The sequence below is a fragment of the Mustela nigripes genome, chromosome 1, assembly GCF_022355385.1.
Source record: "Mustela nigripes isolate SB6536 chromosome 1, MUSNIG.SB6536, whole genome shotgun sequence".
NCBI classification, from domain to species: Eukaryota; Metazoa; Chordata; class Mammalia; order Carnivora; family Mustelidae; genus Mustela; species Mustela nigripes.
This window is the reverse complement of record NC_081557.1, coordinates 150,256,883-150,279,688: the sequence shown is the minus strand read 5'-3', so window position 1 is coordinate 150,279,688 and position 22,806 is coordinate 150,256,883. Positions and strand designations below refer to the sequence as shown.

Sequence of the window (22,806 nt, the reverse complement as noted above, 5' to 3'; positions counted from 1 at the left end):
GACAGAATCCCGAGGTGTTAATGAGTCTATGTTATCAGTGAGATGATTTCTTTCCTTTTTCTAAATTTTGAAACCTAAGCTCATATTTGCTTCCTACCATCACCAGAAAAAGTTATAGTAGGAGATTCTGGAATTCCTAATCAGTTACAATTGATGTGAGGTCCACAGTGTCAGGCATTAGTCTTAAATTGCATAGTTCCCAGTCTGCCAAATGTTTACCTAATCATGACACAAAAAGTATATGTAAATGATAACACTATACTGAATTAAAAATCTGAATTATTTAAAAATAAGCTGAGAGGCTTTCCTTTAAGGTACCTTACAATGACTTGTAGTGCCAACCATCATCTCTTTTTTTTAATTTAATTTTTCAATTGTAAATACTTGGTGTCTTAATTTTTTAAGTTTTGTTTTGTTTTTTTATTAAATTTATTTTTTTTAATAAACCTATAATGTATTTTTACCCCCAGGGGTACAGGTCTGTTAATCACCAGGTTTACACATTTCACAGCAGTCATCATAGCACATACCCTCTCCAATGTCCATATCCCTACCACTCTCTCCCGTCCCCTCTCCCCCCAGCAACCCTCAGTCTGTTTTTTGAGATTGAGTCTTTTATGGTTTGTCTCCCTCCCAATCCCACCTTCTTAAATTTTTTTTTTCCTACTCCCAACCCCCCCACACATTGCATATCCACTTCTTCATATCAGGGAAATCATATGATACTTGTCTTTTTCCAATTGACTTATTTCGCCAAGCATAATACCCTCTAGTTCCATCCACGTCATCGGAAATGGCAAGATTTCATTTCTTTTGATGGCTGCATAGTATTCCATGCCACATCTTCTACATCCATTCATCTGTTGATGGACATCTAGGTTCTTTCCATAATTTGGCTATTGTGGACATTGCTGCTATAAACATTTGGGTGGACGTGCCCCTTCGGAGCACCATGTTTGTATCTTTAGGATATATACACAGTAGTGCAATTGCTGGGTCATAGGGTAGCTCTATTTTCAGTTTTTTGAGGAACCTCCACACGGTTTTCCAGAGTGGTTGCACCAGCTTGCATTCCCACCAACAGTGTAGGAGGGTTTCCCTCTCTCCACATCCTCGTCAGCATCTGTCATTTCTTGACTTGCTAATTTTGGCCATTCTGACTGGTGTGAGGTGGTATCTCATTGTGGTTTTGATTTGTATTTCCCTGATGCCCAGTGATGTGGAGCACTTTTTCATGTATCTTTTGGCCATCTGGATGTCTTCTTTGCAGAAATGTCTATTCCTGTCCTCTGCCCATTTCTTGATTGGCTTATTTGTTCTTTGAGTGTTGAGTTTGCTAAGCTCTTTATAGATTTTGGATACTATCCCTTTATGTGATATGTCATTTACAAATATCTTCTCCCATTCTGTCAGTTGTCTTTTGGTTTTGTTGACTGTTTCCTTTGCTGTGTAAAAGCTTTTGATCTTGATGAAATCCCAATAGTTCATTTTTGTCCTTGCTTCTGTTGTCTTTGGCGATGTTCCTAGGAAGTAGTTGCTGCGGTTGAGGATGAAGAGGTTGCTGCCTGTGTTCTCCTCAAGGATTTTGATGGATTCCTTTCTCACATTGAGGTCCTTCATCCATTTTGAGTCTATTTTCGTGTATGGTGTAAGGAGATAGTCCAATTTCATTTTTCTGCATGTGGCTGCCCAATTTTCCAATCACCATTTGTTGAAGAGGCTGTCTTTTTTCCATTGGACATTCCTTCCTGCTTTGTCAAAAATTAGTTGACCATAGAGTTGAGGGTCTATTTCTGGGCTCTCTATTCTGTTCCATTGATCTATGGGTCTGTTTTTGTGCCAGTACCATGCTGTCTTGATGATGACAGCTTTGTAATAGAGCTTGAAGTCTGGAATTGTGATGCCACAAACTTTGGCTTTCTTTTTCAATATTCCTTTGGCTATTCGAGGTCTTTTCTGGTTCCATATAAATTTTAGGATTGTTTGTTCTATTTCTTTGAAAAAATGCATAGGATTTTGATAGGGATTGCATTAAATGTGTAGATTGCTTTAGGTAGAATAGACATATTCACAATATTTGTTCTTCCAATCCATGAGCATGGAACATTTTTCCATTTCTTTGTGTCTTCCTAATTTCTTTCATGAGTACTTTATAGTTTTCTCAGTATAGATTCTTTGCCTCTTTGGTTACATTTATTCCTAGGTATCTTATGGTTTTTGGTGCAATTGTAAATGGGACTCTCTCCTTAATTTCTCTTTCTTCTGTCTTGCTGTTAGTGTAAAGAAATGCACCTGATTTCTGTGCATTGACTTTGTATCCTGAATTTATATTACTGAATTCCTGTACAAGTTCTAGCAGTTTTGGAGTAGAGCCTTTTGGGTTTTCCACATATAGTATCATATCATCTGCAAAGAGTGATAGTTTGACTTCTTCTTTGCCGATTTCGATGCCTTTAATTTCTTTTTGTTGTCTGATTGCTGAGTTTAGGACTTCTAGTACTATGTTGAACAGCAGTGGTGATAACGGACATCCTTGCCTTGTTCCTGACCTAAGCAGAAAAGCTTTCAGTTTTTCTCCATTGAGAATGTTATTTGCAGTGGGTTTTTCATAGATGGCTTTGATAATATTGAGGTATGTGCCCTCTATCCCTACACTTTCAAGAGTTTTAATCAGGAAGGGATGCTGCACTTTGTCAAATGCTTTTTCAGCATCTATTGAGAGTATCATATGGTTCTTATTCTTTCTTTTGTTAATGTACTGTATCACATTGATTGATTTGCGGATGTTGAACCAACCTTGCAGCCCTGGAATAAATCCCACTTGGTCGTGTTGAATAATCCTTTTAATGTACTGTTGGATCCTATTGGCCAGTATTTTGGTGAGAATTTTCGCATCTGTATTCATTAAGGATATTGCTCTGTAATTCTCTTTTTTGATGGGATCCTTGTCTGGTTTTGGGATCAAGGTGATGCTGGCCTCATAAAATGAGTTTGGAAGTTTTCCTTCCATTTCTATTCTTTGGAAGAGTTTCAGGATAATAGAAATTAATTCTTCTTTAAATATTTGGTAGAATTTCCCTGGGAAGCCGTCTGGCCCTGGGCTTTTGTTTGTTTGGAGATTTTTAATGACTGTTTCAATCTCCTTACTGGTTATGGGTCTGTTCAGGCTTTCTATTTCTTCCTGCTTCAGTTGTGGTAGTTTATATGTCTCTAGAAATGTATCCATTTCTTCCAGATTGTTGAATTTGTTGGCATAGAGTTGCTCATAGTATGTTCTTATAATTGTTTGTATTTCTTTGGTGTTGGTTGTGATCTCTCTTCTTTTCATTCATGATTTTATTTATTTGGGTCCTTTCTATTTTCTTTTGATAAGTCTGGCCAGGACTTGTCAATCTTATTAATTCTTTCAAAGAACCAGCTCCTAGTTTCATTGATTTGTTCTATTGTTTTTTAGTTTCTATTTCATTGATTTCTGCTCTGATCTTTATGATTTCTCTTCTCCTGCAGGGTTTAGGTTTTCTTTGTTGTTCTTTCTCCAGCTCCTTTAAGTGTAGGGTTAGGTTGTGTATTTGAGACCTTTCTTGTTTCTTGAGAAAGGCTTTTACCGCTATATATTTTCCTCTCAGGACTGCCTTTGTTGTGTCCCACAGATTTTGAACTGTTTTGTTTTCATTGTCATTTGTTTCCATGAATTTTTTCAATTCTTCTTTAATTTCCTGGTTGACTCATTCATTTTTTAGAAGGATGCTATTTAGTCTCCATGTATTTGGGTTCTTTCTAAATTTCCTTTTGTGATTGAGTTTTACCTTCAGAGCATTGTGGTCTGAAAATATGCAGGGAATGATCCCAATCTTTTGATACTGGTTGAGACCTGATTTACATCCCCGGATGTGATCTATTCTGGAGAATGTTCCATGAGCACCAGAGAAGAATGTATATTCTGTTGCTTTGGGATGGAATGTTCTGAATATATCTGTGATGTCCATCTGGCCCAGTGTGTCATTTAAGCCCTTTATTTCCTTGTTGATTTTTTGCTTAGATGATCTGTCCATTTCAGTGAGGGGAGTGTTAAAGTCCCCTATTATTATTGTATTATTGTCGATGTATTTCTTTGATTTTGTTATTAATTGGTTTATATAGTTGGCTGCTCCCATGTTAGGGGCATAGATATTTAAAATTGTTAGGTCTTCTTGTTGGACAGACCCTTTGAGTATGATATAGTGTCCTTCCTCATCTCTTATTATAGTCTTTGGCTTCAAATCTAATTGATCTGATATAAGGATTGCCACCCCAGCTTTCTTCTGATGTCCATTAGCATGGTACATTGTTTTCCACCCCCTCACTTTAAATCTGGAGGTGTCTTTGGGTCTAAAATGAGTTTCTTATAGGCAGCATATTGATGGGTTTTGTTTTTTTATCCATTCTGATACCCTGTGTCTTTTGATTGGGGCATTTAGCCTATTAACATTCAGGGTAACTATTGAAAGATATGAATTCAATGCCATTGTATTGCTTGTAAGGTGACTGTTACTGTGTATCGTCTCTATTTCCTTCTGATCTACTACTTTTAGGGTCTCTCTTTGTTTGGAGGACCCCTTTAAATATTTCCTGTAGAGCTGGTTTGGTGTTTGCAAATTCTTTCAGTTTTGTTTGTCCTGGAAGCTTTTTATCTCTCCTTCTATTTCAATGATAGCCTAGCTGGATATAGTATTCTTGGCTGCATGTTTTCCTAGTTTCTAGCTCTGAATATATCATGCCAGTTCTTTCTGGCTTGCCAGGTCTCTCTGGATAGGTCCGTTGCCAATCTAATGTTTTTTTTTTTTTTTTTTTAAGATTTATTTATTTATTTGACAGACAGATCCCAAGTAGGCAGAGGCAGGCAGAGAGAGAGAGGAGGAAGCAGGCTCCCTTCCGAGCAGAGAGCCCAATGCAGGGCTCGATCCCAGGTTCCCGGGATCATGACCCGAGCTGAAGGCAGAGGCGCCCCCAATCTAATGTTTTTACCTTTGTATGTTACACACTTCTTTTCCCGGGCTGCTTTCAGGATTTCCTCTGTCGCTAAGACTTATAAATTTTACTATCAGGTGATGAGGTGTCGACCTATTTTTATTGATTTTGAGGGGCGTTCTTAGCATCTCCTGGATCTTGATGTTTGTTCCCTTTGCTATATTAGAAAAATTCTCTCCAATAATTCTCTCCAATATACCTTCTGCTCCCCTCTCTCTTTTTTCTTCTTCTGGAATCCCAATTATTCGAATTTGTATTGTCTTATGGTGTTACTTATCTCTCAAATTCTCTCCTCGTGGTCCAGTATTTGTTTGTCTCTCTTTGCTCAGCTTCTTTATTCTCTGTCATTTGGTCTTCTATGTCACTAATTCTTTCTTCTGCCTCATTTATCCCAGCAGTAAGAGCCTCCATTTTTTATTGCAGCTCATTAATAGCTTTTTTTATTTCAACTTGGTTAGGTTTTAGTTGTTTTATTTCTCCAGAAAGGGCTTTTATCTCAACAGAGAGGGTTTCTCTAATATCTTCTATGCCTTTTTCGAGCCCAGCTAGAACCTTGAGAATCATCATTCTGAACTCTACATCTGTCATATTAGCTATGTCTGTATTGATTAGTTCCCCAGGCTTCGGTACTGGCTCTTGTTTTTTCTTCTGTGGTGAGTTTTTCCGCCTTGTCATTTTGTCCAGATAAGATTTGCTTTTTCCTCCTCTGGAATTCCACTGTTCTCCTTGGTGAGTGAAGTTGGTCTTAGCTAGGTTTCTTGTTGATCTTCTGGGAGAGGGGCCTGTTGTGGTGATTCTCCAGTGTCTTTGCCCCAGGCAGAATTTTACCGCCCTTACCAGGGGCCGGGCTAAATAATCCGCTTGGTTTGCTTTTGGGAGCTTTTGTTCCCTGCGTGCTTTCAGTAGAGTTCCAGAGGACGGGAATGAAGATGGTGGCCTCCCAATCTCTGGCCCAGGGGAGCCAAGAGCTCGGGGTCCTGCTCAGTGCGCCCTCGGAGAAAAGCGCCCAACCGTCCCCGTCTCCCTGGCCTCTGGTTGTGCTTGTAGGAAAGCGCTCAATCGGTCGCATTTGGAGAAAAGCGCCCAGTCACTGCCATCTCCGTGGCCTCTGGCCACACTTCGAGCTCACCCAGCCTGTGCCCGGTTCAAGGTAACCTGAGCTGAGAGCTCACTCCTTGGCTTTGTCACTGTAGCTGGCTTTCCTGCTCTAATACCAGCAAGCTCTGTGACACTCAGAGACCCCCAGTCCTTCTGTGACCCCACGGGGCATGGGTTATGCTGACCCCACGTGGGCTTTCCCCTCGGTTTAGCCTCTGGAGCGATGTCCCTCCATGGAACAGACTTTTAAAAGTCCTGATTTTGTGCTCCATTGCTCCACCGCTTGCCGGGAGCCAGCCCCTCCCCCCATGGTTTATCTTCCCATCACTTTGGATTCACTTCTCTGCAGGTCCTACCTTTCAGAAAGTGATTGATTTTCTGTTTCTAGAATTGTTGCTCTTCTTCTCTTCGATTTCTTGTTGGATTTGTAGGTCTTTGCAATGGTTAGATAAGCTATCTAGCTGATCTCCTGCTTCCTAATGTTGTCTCAGCCTGCTACTTCTCCGCCATCTTGACTCCTCCTCCCAATTTTTTAAGTTTTTAAATTCCAGTTAGTTAGCAGATAGTGTAATATTAGTTTCAGGTGTACAATTCAGTGATTCAGCACTTCCATAACATCGCCCTGTGCTCATCTCAAAAAGTGCCCTTCTAAATCCCCATCACCTATTCACCCATCTCCTCACCCACCGCCCTTCCAGTAACCATCAGCTTGTTCTTTGTAGTTAAGAGTCTGTTTCTTGGGTGCCTGGGTGGCTCAGTCATTAAGCGTCTGCCTTCAGCTCAGGTCATGATTCCAGGGTCCTGGGATTGAGCCCCACATCAAGCCCCCTGCTCAATGGAAAGCCTCTTCTCCCTCTCCTACTCTCCCTGTTTCCTCTCTCACTCTCTTTCTCTCTGTCAAATAAATATATAAAATCTTTAAAAAGGGACGCCTGGGTGGCTCAGTGGGTTAAAGCCTCTGCCTTCAGCTCAGGTCATGGTCCCAGGGTCTTGGGATCGAGCCCCACATCCGGCTCTCTACTCAGTGGGGAGCCTGCTTCCTCCTTTCTCTCTGCCTGCCTCTCTGCCTACTTGTGATCTCTCTCTCTGTCAAATAAATAATAAAATCTTTAAAAAAAGAAAAGAGAGAGTCTGCTCCTTGGTCTGCCTCTCTTTTCTCCCCCATGGTTGTTTTGTTTCTTAAATTCCACATATGAGTGAAATCATATGGTTTTTAAACAGGGGGACAGACATGGCACATACCATCCCAAGCCATAGGGAAATATGGTCATGAGTGAGAGCTTTATCAGGTACAATTAGTGTCCTAAAAGAATCAAACAGTAATGTTTTTTCAATAAGTCTTGTAGTAAGAGAAAAACAGAAAGAAAGTAATATTTATTCAATTTAATAATGTAATTTAAATGTTAAAACAACTCTGTGGAATGTGTGTTTTCAATACTCTTTTATCAAGTAGGACACTTAGAGAGGATAAGAAAATTACATACAGACACATAAGACGTCAGTGATAGAAACTGGACTCCCGTACAGGCCTTTCTCATGCCAAGGGAAATGCTCCTTCTCTAAATGAAGGTACACAGCACATGTACAAACAACTATTGGAAGTTTGAAGCAACATATCCCTAATATGTAGATGTAAGACAGACCCAGAAACAAATGACAAAGTCGAGCAATTTCAGGGCTCAAAGAAAGCCTTGAGATTATCTTATCAAACTTCTTAATTTTACAGAGGTCAACACTAGAGCACAGAGCAGGTCACTGATTTTATAAGTTAGTATCAGGCTACATATAGTCTCGTTCTCTTTAGTTTTGTCTTCAGGACAATTCTTACCTGCAAATATACTTCAGGAGGTTGTAATTGACCACTGGCAAACTCTTCACCTGCTTTGCTAATTCCTTAACACCCTGAGTAAAAAGAAATGGAGAATAAATGTTATCTAAGTGTTGGCCTTGGAATTAAAGCAAATGAAAAATGGGTATACAGTTCTTTTTTCATTAGTTTCACACATCATCAGTGAGGAATCCTGTCCTGAAAACTTGCCACCATTAAGAGAGGATTTGGCAAATATTTTCAAAGACGTGAAAAAGTATTTAAAATATTTCCATAAGTACTATTTGTGGAGAAACAGATGTTAAGTGAAGCCTTTCTAACATTATTAATACTTGTTCACAGTTGACTAAAAAGGGAAGACAACCTCATTTATAATAAGGTTATTTGGGGAAAAAAGCAGCCTTAATGTAGTGAGGATCTTTCTCATTTCCGACATTCCCAAAACAGAGACAAATTCACATCTACTGACAAATAAGTCTCTCAAGATGGACCATGTCTAGGACACACCGTTTGCGGTGGGATGGAGAATGAAAAGCCCACTATTCATGGACATTTCACAAAGAGATTAATTGCATGGGTTCTTCTCATTGTAGAGCTTCTAAAATGTAAATGGTCCCAGAAATGCTAATGGATAATGTAATCTAATTTGTTCTTCTTCCTGAAAAAGGCCAGATGGTAAATATCGCAAGCGTTCTGGGACATATGGTCTCTGTCTCAACTACTCAACTCTCCCGTTGTGGTACAAAAGCAGCCACAGACAACATTACATAACAAAGTAAAACTTCATTTATAAAAACAGGAAGCAATTTCAATAAGAGTGCCGAGAAAATCCAGTGGAGGAAACAACAGTCTTTCCAAAAAAGGGTTCTGAGACAACCAGATATCCATATGCCACAGGTTGAAGTTGGACCTTTCCTCATATCATAATCCAAAATTAACTCAAAATGGGTCATAGACCTAAAGGTAAGAGCTAATGTTACAAAAGTCTTAGAAGAAAGTATAGGAATAAATCCTGGTGAGCTTGGTTAAGTATTTCTTAGATATGACATTAAAAGCACAAGTGACAAAAGAAAAATAGATAAGTTAGACTTCGTTGTAATTAAAAACGTTTGTGCTTCAAAGGACACCATCAAAAAACTGAAGAGACTTGGGGTGCCTGGGTGGCTCAGTTCTTTGAGCATCTGTCTCTTGATTTTGCCTCAGGTCATGAGAGTCAGGGTCTGTGCTCAGTGGGGAGTCTCCTTGAAATTCTCTTTCCTTCTCTCTCTGCCCTCCACCCCCAAAATAAATAAATAAATCTTTAAAAAACTGAAGAGACAACCTATAGAATGGGAGAAATATTTGCAAATCAAATCATATATCTGATAAGAGGTTTGTAATCTAAACTATAAGAACCTTCACAACTCAAATTAAGACAACCCAATTACAAATGGGAAAATGATTTTTCCAAAGAAAATATGTGAAGAGCCAATAAGTACATGGAAAAATGTTTAACAGCATTAACTGTCAGGGAAATGCAACTCGAGCTCAAGGTGATCTCACTTTACATACACTAGGATGGCTATGATAAAAAAGAGAGAGAACAAGTGTCGGTAAAAGTGTGGAGACGTTGGAATCTGCACGAGTTGCTGGTGGGAATTTAAAAATGACGGAGCCTCTTTAGAAAACACAGAGTTACACATGGCCCAGCAAGTCTGCCTCCTGGGTATAAACCCAGAAGAAATGAAGATGTATGTCCATGCCAAACTTTGCAAATGAATATTCACAGCAGCATTAATAATAATAGTGAAACAACCCACATATGCTACAACTGAGGGTTGGATAAATAAATGAATGAATAAAAACAAATGGAATGAAATACTAGTATATGTGGAATAGTGTGAATAAACCTTGAAAACAGTGAAAGAAGCCAGTCACAGAAGACAATGTAGTGAATGATTTTGTTTATATGAAATAGCCAAAATAGGCAAGTCTATACATACAGAAGAGATTAGTTATTGCCAAGCGCTGGGGAAGGTGGGGCCAGGGGAATAGGTATGGACCTAGTTATAGGATGATGAAAATGTGTTAAATATTCTAAAATTAGATTGTGGCAGTGGTGGCACAACTCTTGAGAAACAGTTGGCCCTTGAGCAATGTAGGGGTGAGGGACACCAATTCCCCCAACTCAAAAAACCATGAGTAATTTTGACTCCCCCCCAAACTTAGATAGCCTACTATTGACAGGAAACCTTCCTGATAACAGTTGATTAACAAAGATTTTGTATGTTTTATGTATTATATGCTGTATTCTTACAATAAAGTAAGCTAGAGAAAAGAAAACATTAAGAAAATCATATGGAAGAGGAAGTACATTTATCGCACTGTATTGCAAAATTTCCGTGCGTAGGAGGACCCATGCAATTCAAACCCATGTTATTTGAGGGTCAACTGTATACTAAAATGCACTGATTATACACTTCAAATAGGTGATTGTATAATATATGAACTATATCTCAATAAGGCTGTTTTTAAAAATGGTAGAGAGAAGCAACCGTCACAGTCACCAAACTGTGGAAAGAACCAAGATTCCCTTCAACGGACGAATGGATAAAGAAGATATGCTTCATATATATAATGGAGTATTATGCCTCCATCAGAAAGGATGAATACCCAACTTTTGTATCAACATGCATGGGACTGGAGGAGATTATCCTGAGGGAAGGAAGTCCAGCAGAGGGAGTTAATTATTATACGGTTTCACTTATTTGTGGAGCGTAAGGAATAACACTGGGAGATGGAGAGGAGAAGTGAGTTGGGGGAAATTGGAGGGGGAGACGAATCATGAGGCTGTGGATGCTGAGAAACAAACTGAGGGTTTTGGTGGGGAGAGGGTGGGGTTGGGTGAGTCTGGTGGTGGGTATTATGGAGGGCACATATTGCATGGAGCACTGGGCATGGTGCATAAACAATGAATTCTGGAATACTGAAAAGAAGTAAATAAAATGGAAAAAATGGTAGATAAGATTTGGTAGGAGGCATTGTTTAGGTAATTTAGAGGGGCTCACAATGAAAAAGAGAATATGAAATAAGGCATCCAATTTGTTCATGGAATGTTTGGCCTGATGTAGCCCACAATTAACCACTTGAGCAAAGTGGGCAAGGACGGCTCATTTCATTTATTAACTTGCAGTTTTCTTTTTGATAAGAGAGGGGATTAAAAATGGGACCTGACTTGTGTGTGTGATATCTAAGTTTGTGTAATGTCAATGAATAAAATAGTGGAAAACAGTCCAAGGATGCGACAAAAGGAAATTTTTTTTTAATTTTTTATTTTTTATAAACATATATTTTTATCCCCAGGGGTACAGGTCTGTGAATCACCAGGTTTACACACTTCACAGCACTCACCAAAGCACATACCCTCCCCAATGTCCATAATCCCACCCCCTTCTCCCAAACCCCCTCCCCCCAGCAACCCTCAGTTTGTTTTGTGAGCTCAAGAGTCACTTATGGTTTGTCTCCCTCCTCAAGGTTTGCGACAAAAGGAAATTTACAAATTAAAAACTAAGAACGTTGATTTAAAAAAAGACCCAAATGAAGGTTTTTCTAGAAAGAAATACATCAACTTACAGCTTCTTCGTCCTTGCTGAGCAGTTTGGCACAGGCCAAAAAATCTTCATACTTTGCGTAAGGAATAACTGGTTCCGGAAGTTCTCGGAGATAGAGTTTAAGAAGTGATGCCACTGTGTGTACATCCGTGTTGCTGTGGAGACAGAAGTGGGAAGATATTCTCTGGAGTAAACTTTATTTTACTTCATCCGATTTAGTTTTTCATCAAATCCACATCAAATTCCACACGAGTTGGCAATTCAGTCAGGAAGCTCAGCTTGGAAGAAGCACACACGTTCACAATGCCTGTGACGTGCTGTACCACAGGTGGAGGGGAGAGGGTTCTGGAAGGACTCTGGGAAGCCGCAGTGTAGTTTCAAAATAGTCAGACGTTCAGATACTTTTCTTGTGTGTGTACTTGACATTAAGCAGAAGTGTTAACTTTGGAAAACAGGGCCAATATACCAGACTTTAAATGAAATAGAATACAATCAACAAAAAACACCAAATCCATCGAGGTGTGCATGCATGTATTCAATGTCACAATCAGTTTGGAATCATAGCTTCACTTCCTCTTCTTTAGAAGATATTGGTGCTTGGCTACAGACATCAGAAACTTAGTATTACATGTTATAACTTTTTAAGCAGAACTTATTTTGAAGGTGATTGATTCTCAGCATGATTTCTTGTCTAATATTCTAAGATAGTTGGGAATCTTTAGGGTCTTCTAGAAAGAGAAGGAATATACTACAAAAATGAATAAAGAAAACAAAACCTGCGCTTTGTATAACGTACAAAACTTATTTTTATTCCCTACTGACCATGAGAGTGATAGGATTTCTTTATTTTTTATTTGACAGAGACAGAGAGAGCACGCACATACAAGTAGGGAGAGTGGCAGGCAGAAGCAGAGGGAGAAGCAGACTTCCCTCAGAGCGGGGAACCCCATTGTGGGGCTCGATCCCAGGACCCTGGGAACATGACCAGAGCCCAAAGGCAGAAGCCTAACTGACTGAGCCACTATACTTTGTGTTCTCTATCTCCATGTTATTCCATGAAGATGGCAGACAGTAAATACTACAGGAGGTGAATTTTGGCTGTGTATTTATTTTTATTTAACTTTGGGTGAAGGGTACAAAGTGTGGCAAGGAGGAACTGGTGGGCAGGGAGTGAAAGGCCAATTGACCTTGAGAAGTAGAAAAGTGGCAGTGAACAAGGTCAGGGATTTAAGTAGGTATTGAGAATGAACATCCCACTCCCAGACTGAGTTGTAGGAAGTCACATGTCCCCAGACAGGTATACCTTGAAAGCTACCATACTGTTGAATTTCCTGCCTCAGTGAATATTCTCTTGCCTCAAGGGTGACGTGGAAACAGAGCTAACATACAAAACTACAGGGGCTGGGACAATGGGTATCTCAGTTCTCAATTCTGGATTTACTTTGATTTCATCATCTATTTCCCACATGCCTACTCTGTATTGAACTACAGAAACACACAGTGGGTAGGACCTCAAATGGTCAAAAAAAAGATTATTTCAGTCTGTTCAAAATGTATAATCTAGTGGGGATAGGGCATATTAAGTAGATAATAACACAAGTATATAATTGCAAAGTGTGGTGAGTGGTAGTAAGGAAAAGTGTCAGATGATATCTAATAACAAGTGAGGGCTAATGAGGGGTTGGAGTGCTTCTCCAAGGAAATGATGCATAGGCCAAGGTGTGAAGGGGTGTGATAATTAATCAAGTGAGAGCAGAAGCACAAAAGAAGTTCACTCCTGCTTAAAGCAAGGCAGGTAAACAGAGCCACAAGTGAGGGGGAACATCTTGTCCTTGAGGAGGTAACAAAAGCTAAAGGAGAGCCAAGTTCAGAGTGGAACTGGATGAGTTCTGCCTATAGGCCGTGTTCTCACAGAGCCTGGGACTCTACCTTCCCCATATTAGAGAGGGCGAAGGCTGAGCCTCTTTATTTCAGGGTTGAAGTCAGTCAAAGCAGGTGTTTTGTCAACCATTCTGCAGATGTTAAAATGATGGAGGTGATCTAATAAGGCTTGTCTTAAATTAATTTTGTTCTTTCATAAATAAATATAGGTTTTTTGTTTTAAAATTCTGAACTTATAGGCAATATAGAAGACAAGTCAAAGGCTAGTAAAGAAAATAAAAATCACATCCGTGGGACATCTCAAAAACTGAGCCCAAGCTCATTAATTCCTTAAATTACTTTCTACAAACTTTTTTAAACAGATAGTCCTAACATAGTGTCAATGGTAAGACTAGGTTTATTTGTCTCTGGGTGGGTTTTTTTGTTTTTTTTTTTTTTTTAACACTATTCCATGCATATCAAAGCCCTTCTGTGTTTCTCTGGCTATGTAGTGAAGAACCCAACCCCTGAAGGTACAATCATGAGTGCTTACAAAACACAGCCTGGGACAGGATAGGCAGTGCAATCAAATATTACAATAAATGATTTCCGTCTTTTGTTTCCTCTCTAAGCCAACCCAACCCGTGACTAGGCTGGTTGTGTTGCCTTCAAAGACAAAGACTAGTGTGTTGGAGTTATTTGAAGATACAGAGAAGAATACCAAAATGAAAGATAAAGTAAGTATAACTTCAATACATGGAGTATGTTATCTATAATTTGTGCAGTTTTCTTACTATATAAATAGAATACATAAAAAATCTTTGCGAATAAAATGTAATAAATAAATTAGGCGATAATTATAAATAAGAAATACACATTGAAAAATGCTGTTCTTGTGTTTCATTGATTCTCCCCGGCACACTGTTTAGAAGTAACTTGCTTGCTACTCTCTTACTATGTCGCTTCTAATGAAGTTGAGCTGTAGTACTGAGGACGTGTGAACACTAGATGGCACCATTGCAAAGTCAGATTAGTCGCAGGGCGCAGACATTGTGAAGGATGAAAGGCTGCAGAATCATTCTTCATCCACCAGTAATTTTCTTAGCATCAGAGCTGCAGTAATGTTCCAAGAATAGAAATATTTGAGCTATGAATCAAGGCCAGAGACGTGGATGGGATGACGATTTTATTCCTTCCCTAAAGTGATGCGTTACATTAGCTTTCTAGCATTAGAGTACACACCCACACAGGGTTAGTTATGTAGAAATGAGGAAGAAAAAAATGACCAAATATTTTCCCCTTTTTTTTTTCAATTAACAAAGGTTATTAAATTTTTAATTAAGGACTAAAAGTTAAAAATACATTACTCTCTTTTGGGGGCTTTATTAAACTCGGATTATTCTGTGGACATTGAGACACCTACATTTTCCTGGCATTCTCATTTTTGGCTTTGTCCTTTCCCACTGAATGGAAGGAAGCAATTGCTTCTGGGAAGACTCCAGAAGCAAGTATGTATGGTGGTTCTGATTCACCTCAAGGGGCCCACAGTCCATCTGCCCTTCTTGCCAGACTGCCACCCACTGCAGCGGGAAGTCTGGTGCTTGTCTGAAAAATCTCTCTGCATATCCACTGCACAAAATGGCAGCCATCTGCACCTCACTGTCTAGCCTACCTCTCACTGAAAATCCATGATTCTAATTAATATTTGCTTACTCTGGACAGCCAAATTAATATTGTGTGGTAACTGCCCAGTGTACCTAGGGGAACGTGTCATCTTTGTCCCAGAGAGATATATCTCAGTCTTGAGCAAAGATATGACAGGGCACCTGGTGGCTCAGTCAGTTGAATGTCTGACTCTAAATCTCAGCTCAGGTCTTGATCATGGGGTCATGAATTCAAGCCCTGCATTAAGACTACTTAAAAAAAAAAAAAAAAAAGGAAGCAACCGCACTGTGACAAGTCAGTGTACATTGGAGGATTAAGATACCTAACCTGGTTAGTAATAATGATAATAACAGCAGCATCAGCAGCAACACATGTACAAACATTTCACCGTACATCGGGCCTGTGAGCAGGTCCTGGTACTACCCTATTTTGGGTACTTGAACAAGACACCACCCTGGTATGAAATTCTTTCTGGCTAATCACTAAGATACAAGTGGTTTTTAAAGCCTTTTGGTAGAAATTCAAGACTATTTGCTAATGTAGAAACATTATACAAACCTCAGGTCTCTTTCGCTGGTGGTAGAATCTGTTTTCAGAAATTAAGATGAATAATCAGGCACATTCTGTTCAGGGATGACAAAGAGGCAGAGACAGGCCCCAGGATCCTGAGCAAAGGAGCCTGCAGAGCAGAAGATGCTCATAGCACGTGTCCCTTCATTGATCAACATACGGGTTTTGTTTTCTGCTTAGATTGTACTTGGACTTTACTTCTGAATCCTGCTTCCTCACGTACAGTCTTTTTACCAAGCTTAAAGGGAGGATTTCATGACTTTTACTGACTGATCTAATTTCGTATTCTCATGTGTGTGCCTTTGGTCATTCTGGAATCCATCTACTGATATTAGTTCCCGATAATATTTCCCAAATGCTTATGGTGGGCATGGCTTCGTGCCACATGCTGGGGGACACAGAAATAAACAATGTAGATCTTTTTGTCCCTCTTGGGCTTATATCTCTAACTAATCACCAACAATATTTTTCCATACCATGCCTCTACTTCTTAACATTTCCTGTAAATTCTGGCTGCTAAGTTGCCAGCAGGTGTGAGATCTTAAGAATGCTCTTCACAGGGGCATCTGGGTGGCTCAGTGGGTTAAGCCTCTGCTTTCAGCTCAGGTTATGATCTCAGGGTCCTAGGATCAAGCCCCGCATCAGGCTCTCTGCTCAGCAGGGAGCCTGAATCCCCTTCTCTCTTTCTGCCTGCCTCTCAGCCTACTTGTGATCTCTCTCTCTGTCAAGTAAATAAATAAAATCTTTAAAAAAAGAGAGAGAGAGAGAAAGAATGTTCTTTACAGTTCCCAGAAATCGTCTTCTCTATTTATACTCTGTGTACCATATAGGCCGCTCTTACTAATCTGAATAAGGATAAAGAAGTGTGACAACAATCCTTCATCTGCTATCTCCACCCACTCCTTCCCTGATAAACAGACTCTAATCCATGGATCAGTTCAAATGCCACAGTAATTACAAGTATAATACTACACAAGCAAAACCTTGAAACTCTGAGGTCTCGTAATTAGAAATGAGAATTTTTCACCCTGGATGCTAGGGGCAGAACACAACATCATCTGTTGATTTTACTGAATAGAATAAATTTCCAATGCATCCACACCGGAAATTACTAAATATACTATGAACTTATTTGCAACACACAAACACAATGAGATGACCCAAAATTCGCTTGGAATTACGAAAAAAAAAAAAAAAAAAAAGTCAGGTCCATCAAACTCCAGGGAGAACATACAGGAGACTGAAGCCATTCAGCCACTCTTATCATGGTGAAGACTGCCATCAAGTTGTCTTAATCAACATGTTGTTCTTTCCACCAAATTCACAAAGGCAGAGAAAAGCAAATCTGAAGATAGTAAGCAGTTCCAAACGAAACTAAATGTTTACAAGAAAAGCCTGGCTCTGTTCAAACTTTTTTTTTAATTTTTAAACTTATCTGTCAAAACCACTACACTTCTCAGCAGTGCAACTTGAATCTGGCTCTATCATGGCTCACTGTTTTATGTGTCACCACTGAATTATATACAACAAGAAGACACTTTAACCTGTCTGGACTACACTGAGTTAGTGTTTCTGCCACTAATTTAAACAAGATTCCTGGCTTAAAAGTAATGATGGCAGAGAGTGGAATGATGATCTCCACTGTGGACTGAGCTGTGCCCCCTCCCTCATTCATCTGCTGTTGCCCTAACCTCTGGTGGGATGGTATTTGGAGCTGGAACCTTTGGGAGATAATTGGGGCTAGAAGAGGTCATGAGAATAGGACCCTGGTTTGATGAGATGGGTGCCCTTGGAAGAAAAGACACCAGCAAGCCTTCTCCCCAACCTCATGGTCCCTTATACATGTGAGGATAAAAGGCCATGTGAGCCCAGGCGGAGAAGACATTTGTCTAAAGCCAAAATGAGAGCCCTTATCAGAATCTGACTGAGCGAGCACCCTGATCTCAGACTTCCAGCCTCAGAGCCACGAGAAAAGAAATTTCTGTTGGTTACATCACCCAGTCTATGACATTTCATCATGGCAGTCTGAGGTAGCTAATCCAAAATCCACATCTCCTATGCATACCCATAAAACCATTAATTGTACTGCTAAGGTACTAGGTAAGGAAACGTTAGCAGAGAGTTAGAAACGCACTTGCAGATAATGTGGATTTATGGAAATACTGTCAGACAGATTGATGTGATAGAGAAAAATGTCAACAACTTTGGTTGCACCCTAGAGTCGCATGGAAAGTCTTTCAAAATACTGGTGCCTGGGTCCTATATATTCTGATATAACTGGTGGGGCAGGGAGACTTTCAAAAAGCTGCTCAGATGATTCCCACATGCTGTCATGGTCGAGAAACAACCATATGGAACACGCATTGGAGGTAGAAAAGCTCCAAGGAAAGGAGGCAATTCTGATGTGGAATGCTCGCAGGGTCACAAAATCCAATCTGGCCACTCTATCACCCATGGGACTCTACTAGTTATACACTCATCTGTCCAGCATTCCCTGACAGAAGACAGGTGGGAGTAACGTTGGCCCAGAAACACTGTTATAGTTAAATGAAATTGTCACATTGACCTTTCCTTTCCTACTCCTGGAATTACACATATGTATAGATGTATGCGGGTTAGACGCTTCCCTCACAGCACTAGCTGAACACATGAAAAGAATATCTGATAGTTCGATATACAACCAGCACACCATACATGTCAGCACATGAATGCACGCATGCACACGTGTGTGCCTCCACACACTGACATGTGTATAAGATACGTAAAGTAACAGATAAGATACTCTGTAGTGTCCCTGTCCAAAGAGATTCTTTTGAGCAACTTGAGTTTGGTGAGTCCAAATAACAGACCCCTCAAAGAGAAAGTAGCTACATCCCCACACTGGAAAAAAAAAATCATGGATATTTGTCCATTTGTTTTTTTTTTTTTTAAGATTTTATTTATTTATTTGACAGACAGAGATCACAAGTAGGCAGAGAGGCAGACAGAGAGAGAGGAAGGGAAGCAGGCTCCCTGCTGAGCAGAGAGCCCGACACGGGACTCGATCCCAGGACCCTGAGATCATGACCCGAGCCGAAGGCAGCGGCTTAACCCACTGAGCCACCCAGGCGCCCCCATTTGTTATTTTTGATGCATATTTCCCATAGGTGTTTCTCATTGCATTACTATTGTTATTGTTACTTCTGTTGTCGTTGTTTGCCACCACTCTCCTCCTCCTTACCTGGCCGTCAGTCCTTACCAGGCAGTTCCCCAGTTTTTCTTTCACTGGCTTCTAAGTGCCATTTTCCTGGAATCTATGCACGCTGAGCTCAACTGTCACTTTTCTATAATAACTACAAAACACACCCCTTCACAACAGACCTTTCCATTGAATTTGTAGATGTTCCATACATACTTTGAACTACATATAAACAAAGCTGGAGAACAACAAAAAAACCTTGCAATAAAATTATTCCTTCTTTGCCATTTTCTCAACCATGGATGGCAGCACCATTTATACAAATAAACACGAAACCTAGAAGTCAGACTAAATTTTGCTTTCCCCGACACCCTAAATCTAACAGTGGTTAGTGATTCTCAGACTGGGCTACCCATTGGAATCCCCTGGAAAGTTTATAAGATACTCATGAATGAAACCTATATATTATGATGTAAAACCTTATGAATCAATTCCCTTTTCAGTAGTCTCAGTGACATTGCTCAAGTTCAAGTTCATATCACTCATCTCCATTAATGTAACATAATGCCAGCTGGTTTTTCTGTTGCATGCTTATCTTCCTATACCCAGTCCCCTGAACATAAACATATAGGTGGTAATGATTAATTACAAATAAATATAAAGGACAAGTAAAATGCCTTGCTATGTAGCTTTTGAATGCTGTGTTTGAATGCAAAGGCAAAATGTATAAGCATATATAGATAAATATACGTAACAAAGAAACATATATACTTAGTTTATACATCACTCATTAGAGTTGTCATTTAGTTTGAGGTACAGAGTATCAATTCACTTTATAAATAGCTAATATGTCAAAGTAAATTAAATTCTTATATTAAAGAATGAAAATACAGTCTTTTTCCATTATAGGACCAAGATGCTTTCACTGGAGAAGAAAGACTAGTGGGATTGAGACATTTATAAGGCTTGATGTAGAATATTCACAGAAGTTTCCTTAAAGAGGTATTATATCAGTATAACCTTTTTAACAGGCTACCTTGTACAGACATATGCATTCACTTCCAACAACAGTAACAAAAGACTAAAACTGTAAGTTTCAGGCAGTAGGTAAGTTCTGAAAAACCAATGTATAGCATACTGAATATAGTCAAAGATGCTATTTTATAAGCCTCCAAGTTGCTAAGAGCCTAGATCTTGAAGCTCTCAGCACAAAAAGAGAAATTATAATTATGTGACCTGATGGGCGATGTTGGCTAACACTATGGTGTAATCATACTGCAATACATAAATGTACCGGACTGACACATTGTGTACCTTAAACTTATACAATGTTATATGTCAATTATAGCACCACAAAAACAAATAATTTTAAAACAATGTGTTGTTGGTTACTAACTAATCAACATGGCTATTAATATGAGTTAATATGTCCCTCCAACTCTGGTGATTTGGGACCTAAGTATCAATGTTATATACAAGTTTACCTTAGAAGCAATATTCAAATGCATATGATACAGTCATGCTATAAATGACATTAATATTATCCAAAGTCTTAAGAGCCAAGTCATAAAATTTTTTCTATAGAAATTAAAGCTGAAGTCAATGAAGTCACAAAGATTTTCTTATTAAACTGAGATCCTACTCAGTATTAATGATGCATATAATTGCTTAGAAAAAGGATAAACCTAAGGAATGATTTGAAAGTCACCAATGACAGAGATTAGGGTTTAGGGATAGCCTGTTTACAAACCACAGAGATTGTATTTTACGTGTGTGGGTATCTCTATATCCTACACATATACACACCACATATACACACATACACCTACATATTGCATACACATAAATATATATTTTGTTCTTTGTAGAATTAAATATATATATATATATATATATATATTCAGTCGGGTACAAAGAAAACTAAGACACTTCTTGATTAACTGACTATAAATGTTGGACTTTGTTTTCGCTAACTAGTGCCAGATCTTCATTGCATTTATTTGTAACTGTTTTAGGAGAAAGTTCAAGCCTTTGAGGTTTTCCAGAGTATCTAAACTTGCCCAAGGATGAAGAAGAGAGTTTGCTCAGGGTTTTTTATTAAACATGAGATTCTTTTTTTTTTTTTTAAAGATCTTATTTATTCATTTGAGAGAGAGAGTGAAAGAGAAAGAGCACAAGTAGGGTGAAGGGCAGAGGGAGAGGAAGACTCTCTGCCAAGCATGGAGCCTAATGTGGGCCTCCACCTGGGGACCGATGGAAGGGACAGATGTCAGCCAAAGGCCGACGCCTAATCGACTGACCCTCCCAGCTGCCCCCAAATGAGCAATATTAATCTAGGTTGGGAGTCATGCTGAAGTAATAGCTACCCGTTAGCATTTTCCCTGGCTACTCAATGGAACATAATTTCCTAAACTCACAAAGTGTAAAATAAATGTCTAAAAATGTAAGACTGATGAAAAAGATTAGAAGATTATTGTTGACCTAAATGACCCATTTTTAGGTGGGTGTAAAGAGACTAATCACAGTGAGAGATATAAGAAAATCCATTTACAGGAAATTTAAAACTATGCTAGGCAAATAGCACTATTCAATGGATTATGTGACTATGGTTTGAGGGAGGTGGGGTAAGACATCCCTTGCTCACTTCACATTTCCTCTAGGAATGGCTCATCAATAAAAATAACTAGACAAAATACTTTATATCATCTAAGTATACTATGGATATGTAATTATCTAATTAGATTTTATAAGTGGGAAGCTTTCTGTTCTTGCTTAAATGGGATATACTATTTTTCCTAACATTTGACTCCTAACATACAGACCTTGAAGGCATTCTTTCACAGAGAGTTTACATGGCTCTACCAGTTTCTATGTCTTTACATTAGTAAATGTATATACCTGAGACTTTATCACATAGCCCTTTCTTCAACTGTACCGAGGACTTGAAGGGCTATAGGTTGCAATTTCAGTTTCATATGGTCCTCAAAATCTTGGCAAACAGTTCATGAATTTGGCTCAGCTACAATTAAAAAGTTAGAGCTGCATTTAGTTACTTGACAATTTTATATTGTTTGCTTACATATTTTTCCCTTTACTAAACTCTGCAGATGGAATTTCAGGAGAAACAAAAAAATGTGCTCATCATGATACAGTCAACAATTTATTTTTTTCCTAGAGATTTCAGATTATGCAACTAAGGATTTCCCAGAGAAGCATTGTTGAGGTTCTGGTGCTAAGGGGGTATATTTATGCTAAAAAATGTATTTTTAAATATTCTTAATAGGATTTAAAACATACATACATACTTTGATCTTTCTATTTTAAAATAAAATGGAACCAAATATCATAATAATTTTCTAGCTAACAAAAACTAAATAGCAATCAATATTTTCTTAATATATATTATATATATATATTTATTTTTTTCTTATTAATGTGTCCCAACACTGACTTTACTGCATATTGCCCATTTTCTTGCATAACAACCACATGTTTGGAGAATTTTGATTACCTGATACTGGGATAAACAATGAATGATGAAACATTCCTTTCCAGAAACATTATTTTTTTCCAGTAAAGTCAGTAAGGTAGAAAACAAAACCTTTGTGTCTTATAGAGAAAAGGAAATAGAAGCCTCGCTGAATCTCTAATAGTGCTGAAAGGAACTTAAAAGGATTTGCCGATATATCCAGGTGAGTCTACAAATCAACACCAAAACCAGCCAAGTCCATGCAAAACTCATTCCTTCTCTGAACACTTAAACAGTTTTTTTGTTTTTGTCTTTGTTTTTTTAAGATTTTACTTATTTATTTGACCAGGGCGGGGGGGTGGGTGGGGGAATACAAGCAGGGGGAGTAGGAATGGGAGAAGCAGGCTCCCTGCTGAGCAGGGGGCCTGATGCCAGCCTCGATTCCAGGATCCTGGGATCATGACCTGAGCCGAAGGCAGACACTTAATGACTGAGTCACCCAGGTGCCCCAGCAGACTTTTGTTTTAACACAAAAGCATTC

General features: G+C 39.0%; 1 protein-coding gene across 7 annotated transcripts in view; it reads right to left on the bottom strand.

Moving 5' to 3' along the window:
* The window catches only part of ARHGAP24 (Rho GTPase activating protein 24), a 757,722-nt gene that overhangs the window by 20,254 nt on the left and 714,662 nt on the right, over window positions 1-22,806 (bottom strand). For all 7 annotated transcript variants that reach the window (XM_059375189.1, XM_059375179.1, XM_059375226.1 and 4 more), the window contains 2 exons: window positions 11,546-11,678; window positions 7,934-8,007 (listed from right to left, as the gene is read on the bottom strand). In XM_059375189.1, coding sequence (XP_059231172.1) covers window positions 7,934-8,007; window positions 11,546-11,678 — 207 coding nt within the window. The remainder of the gene's footprint in view (window positions 1-7,933; window positions 8,008-11,545; window positions 11,679-22,806) is intronic.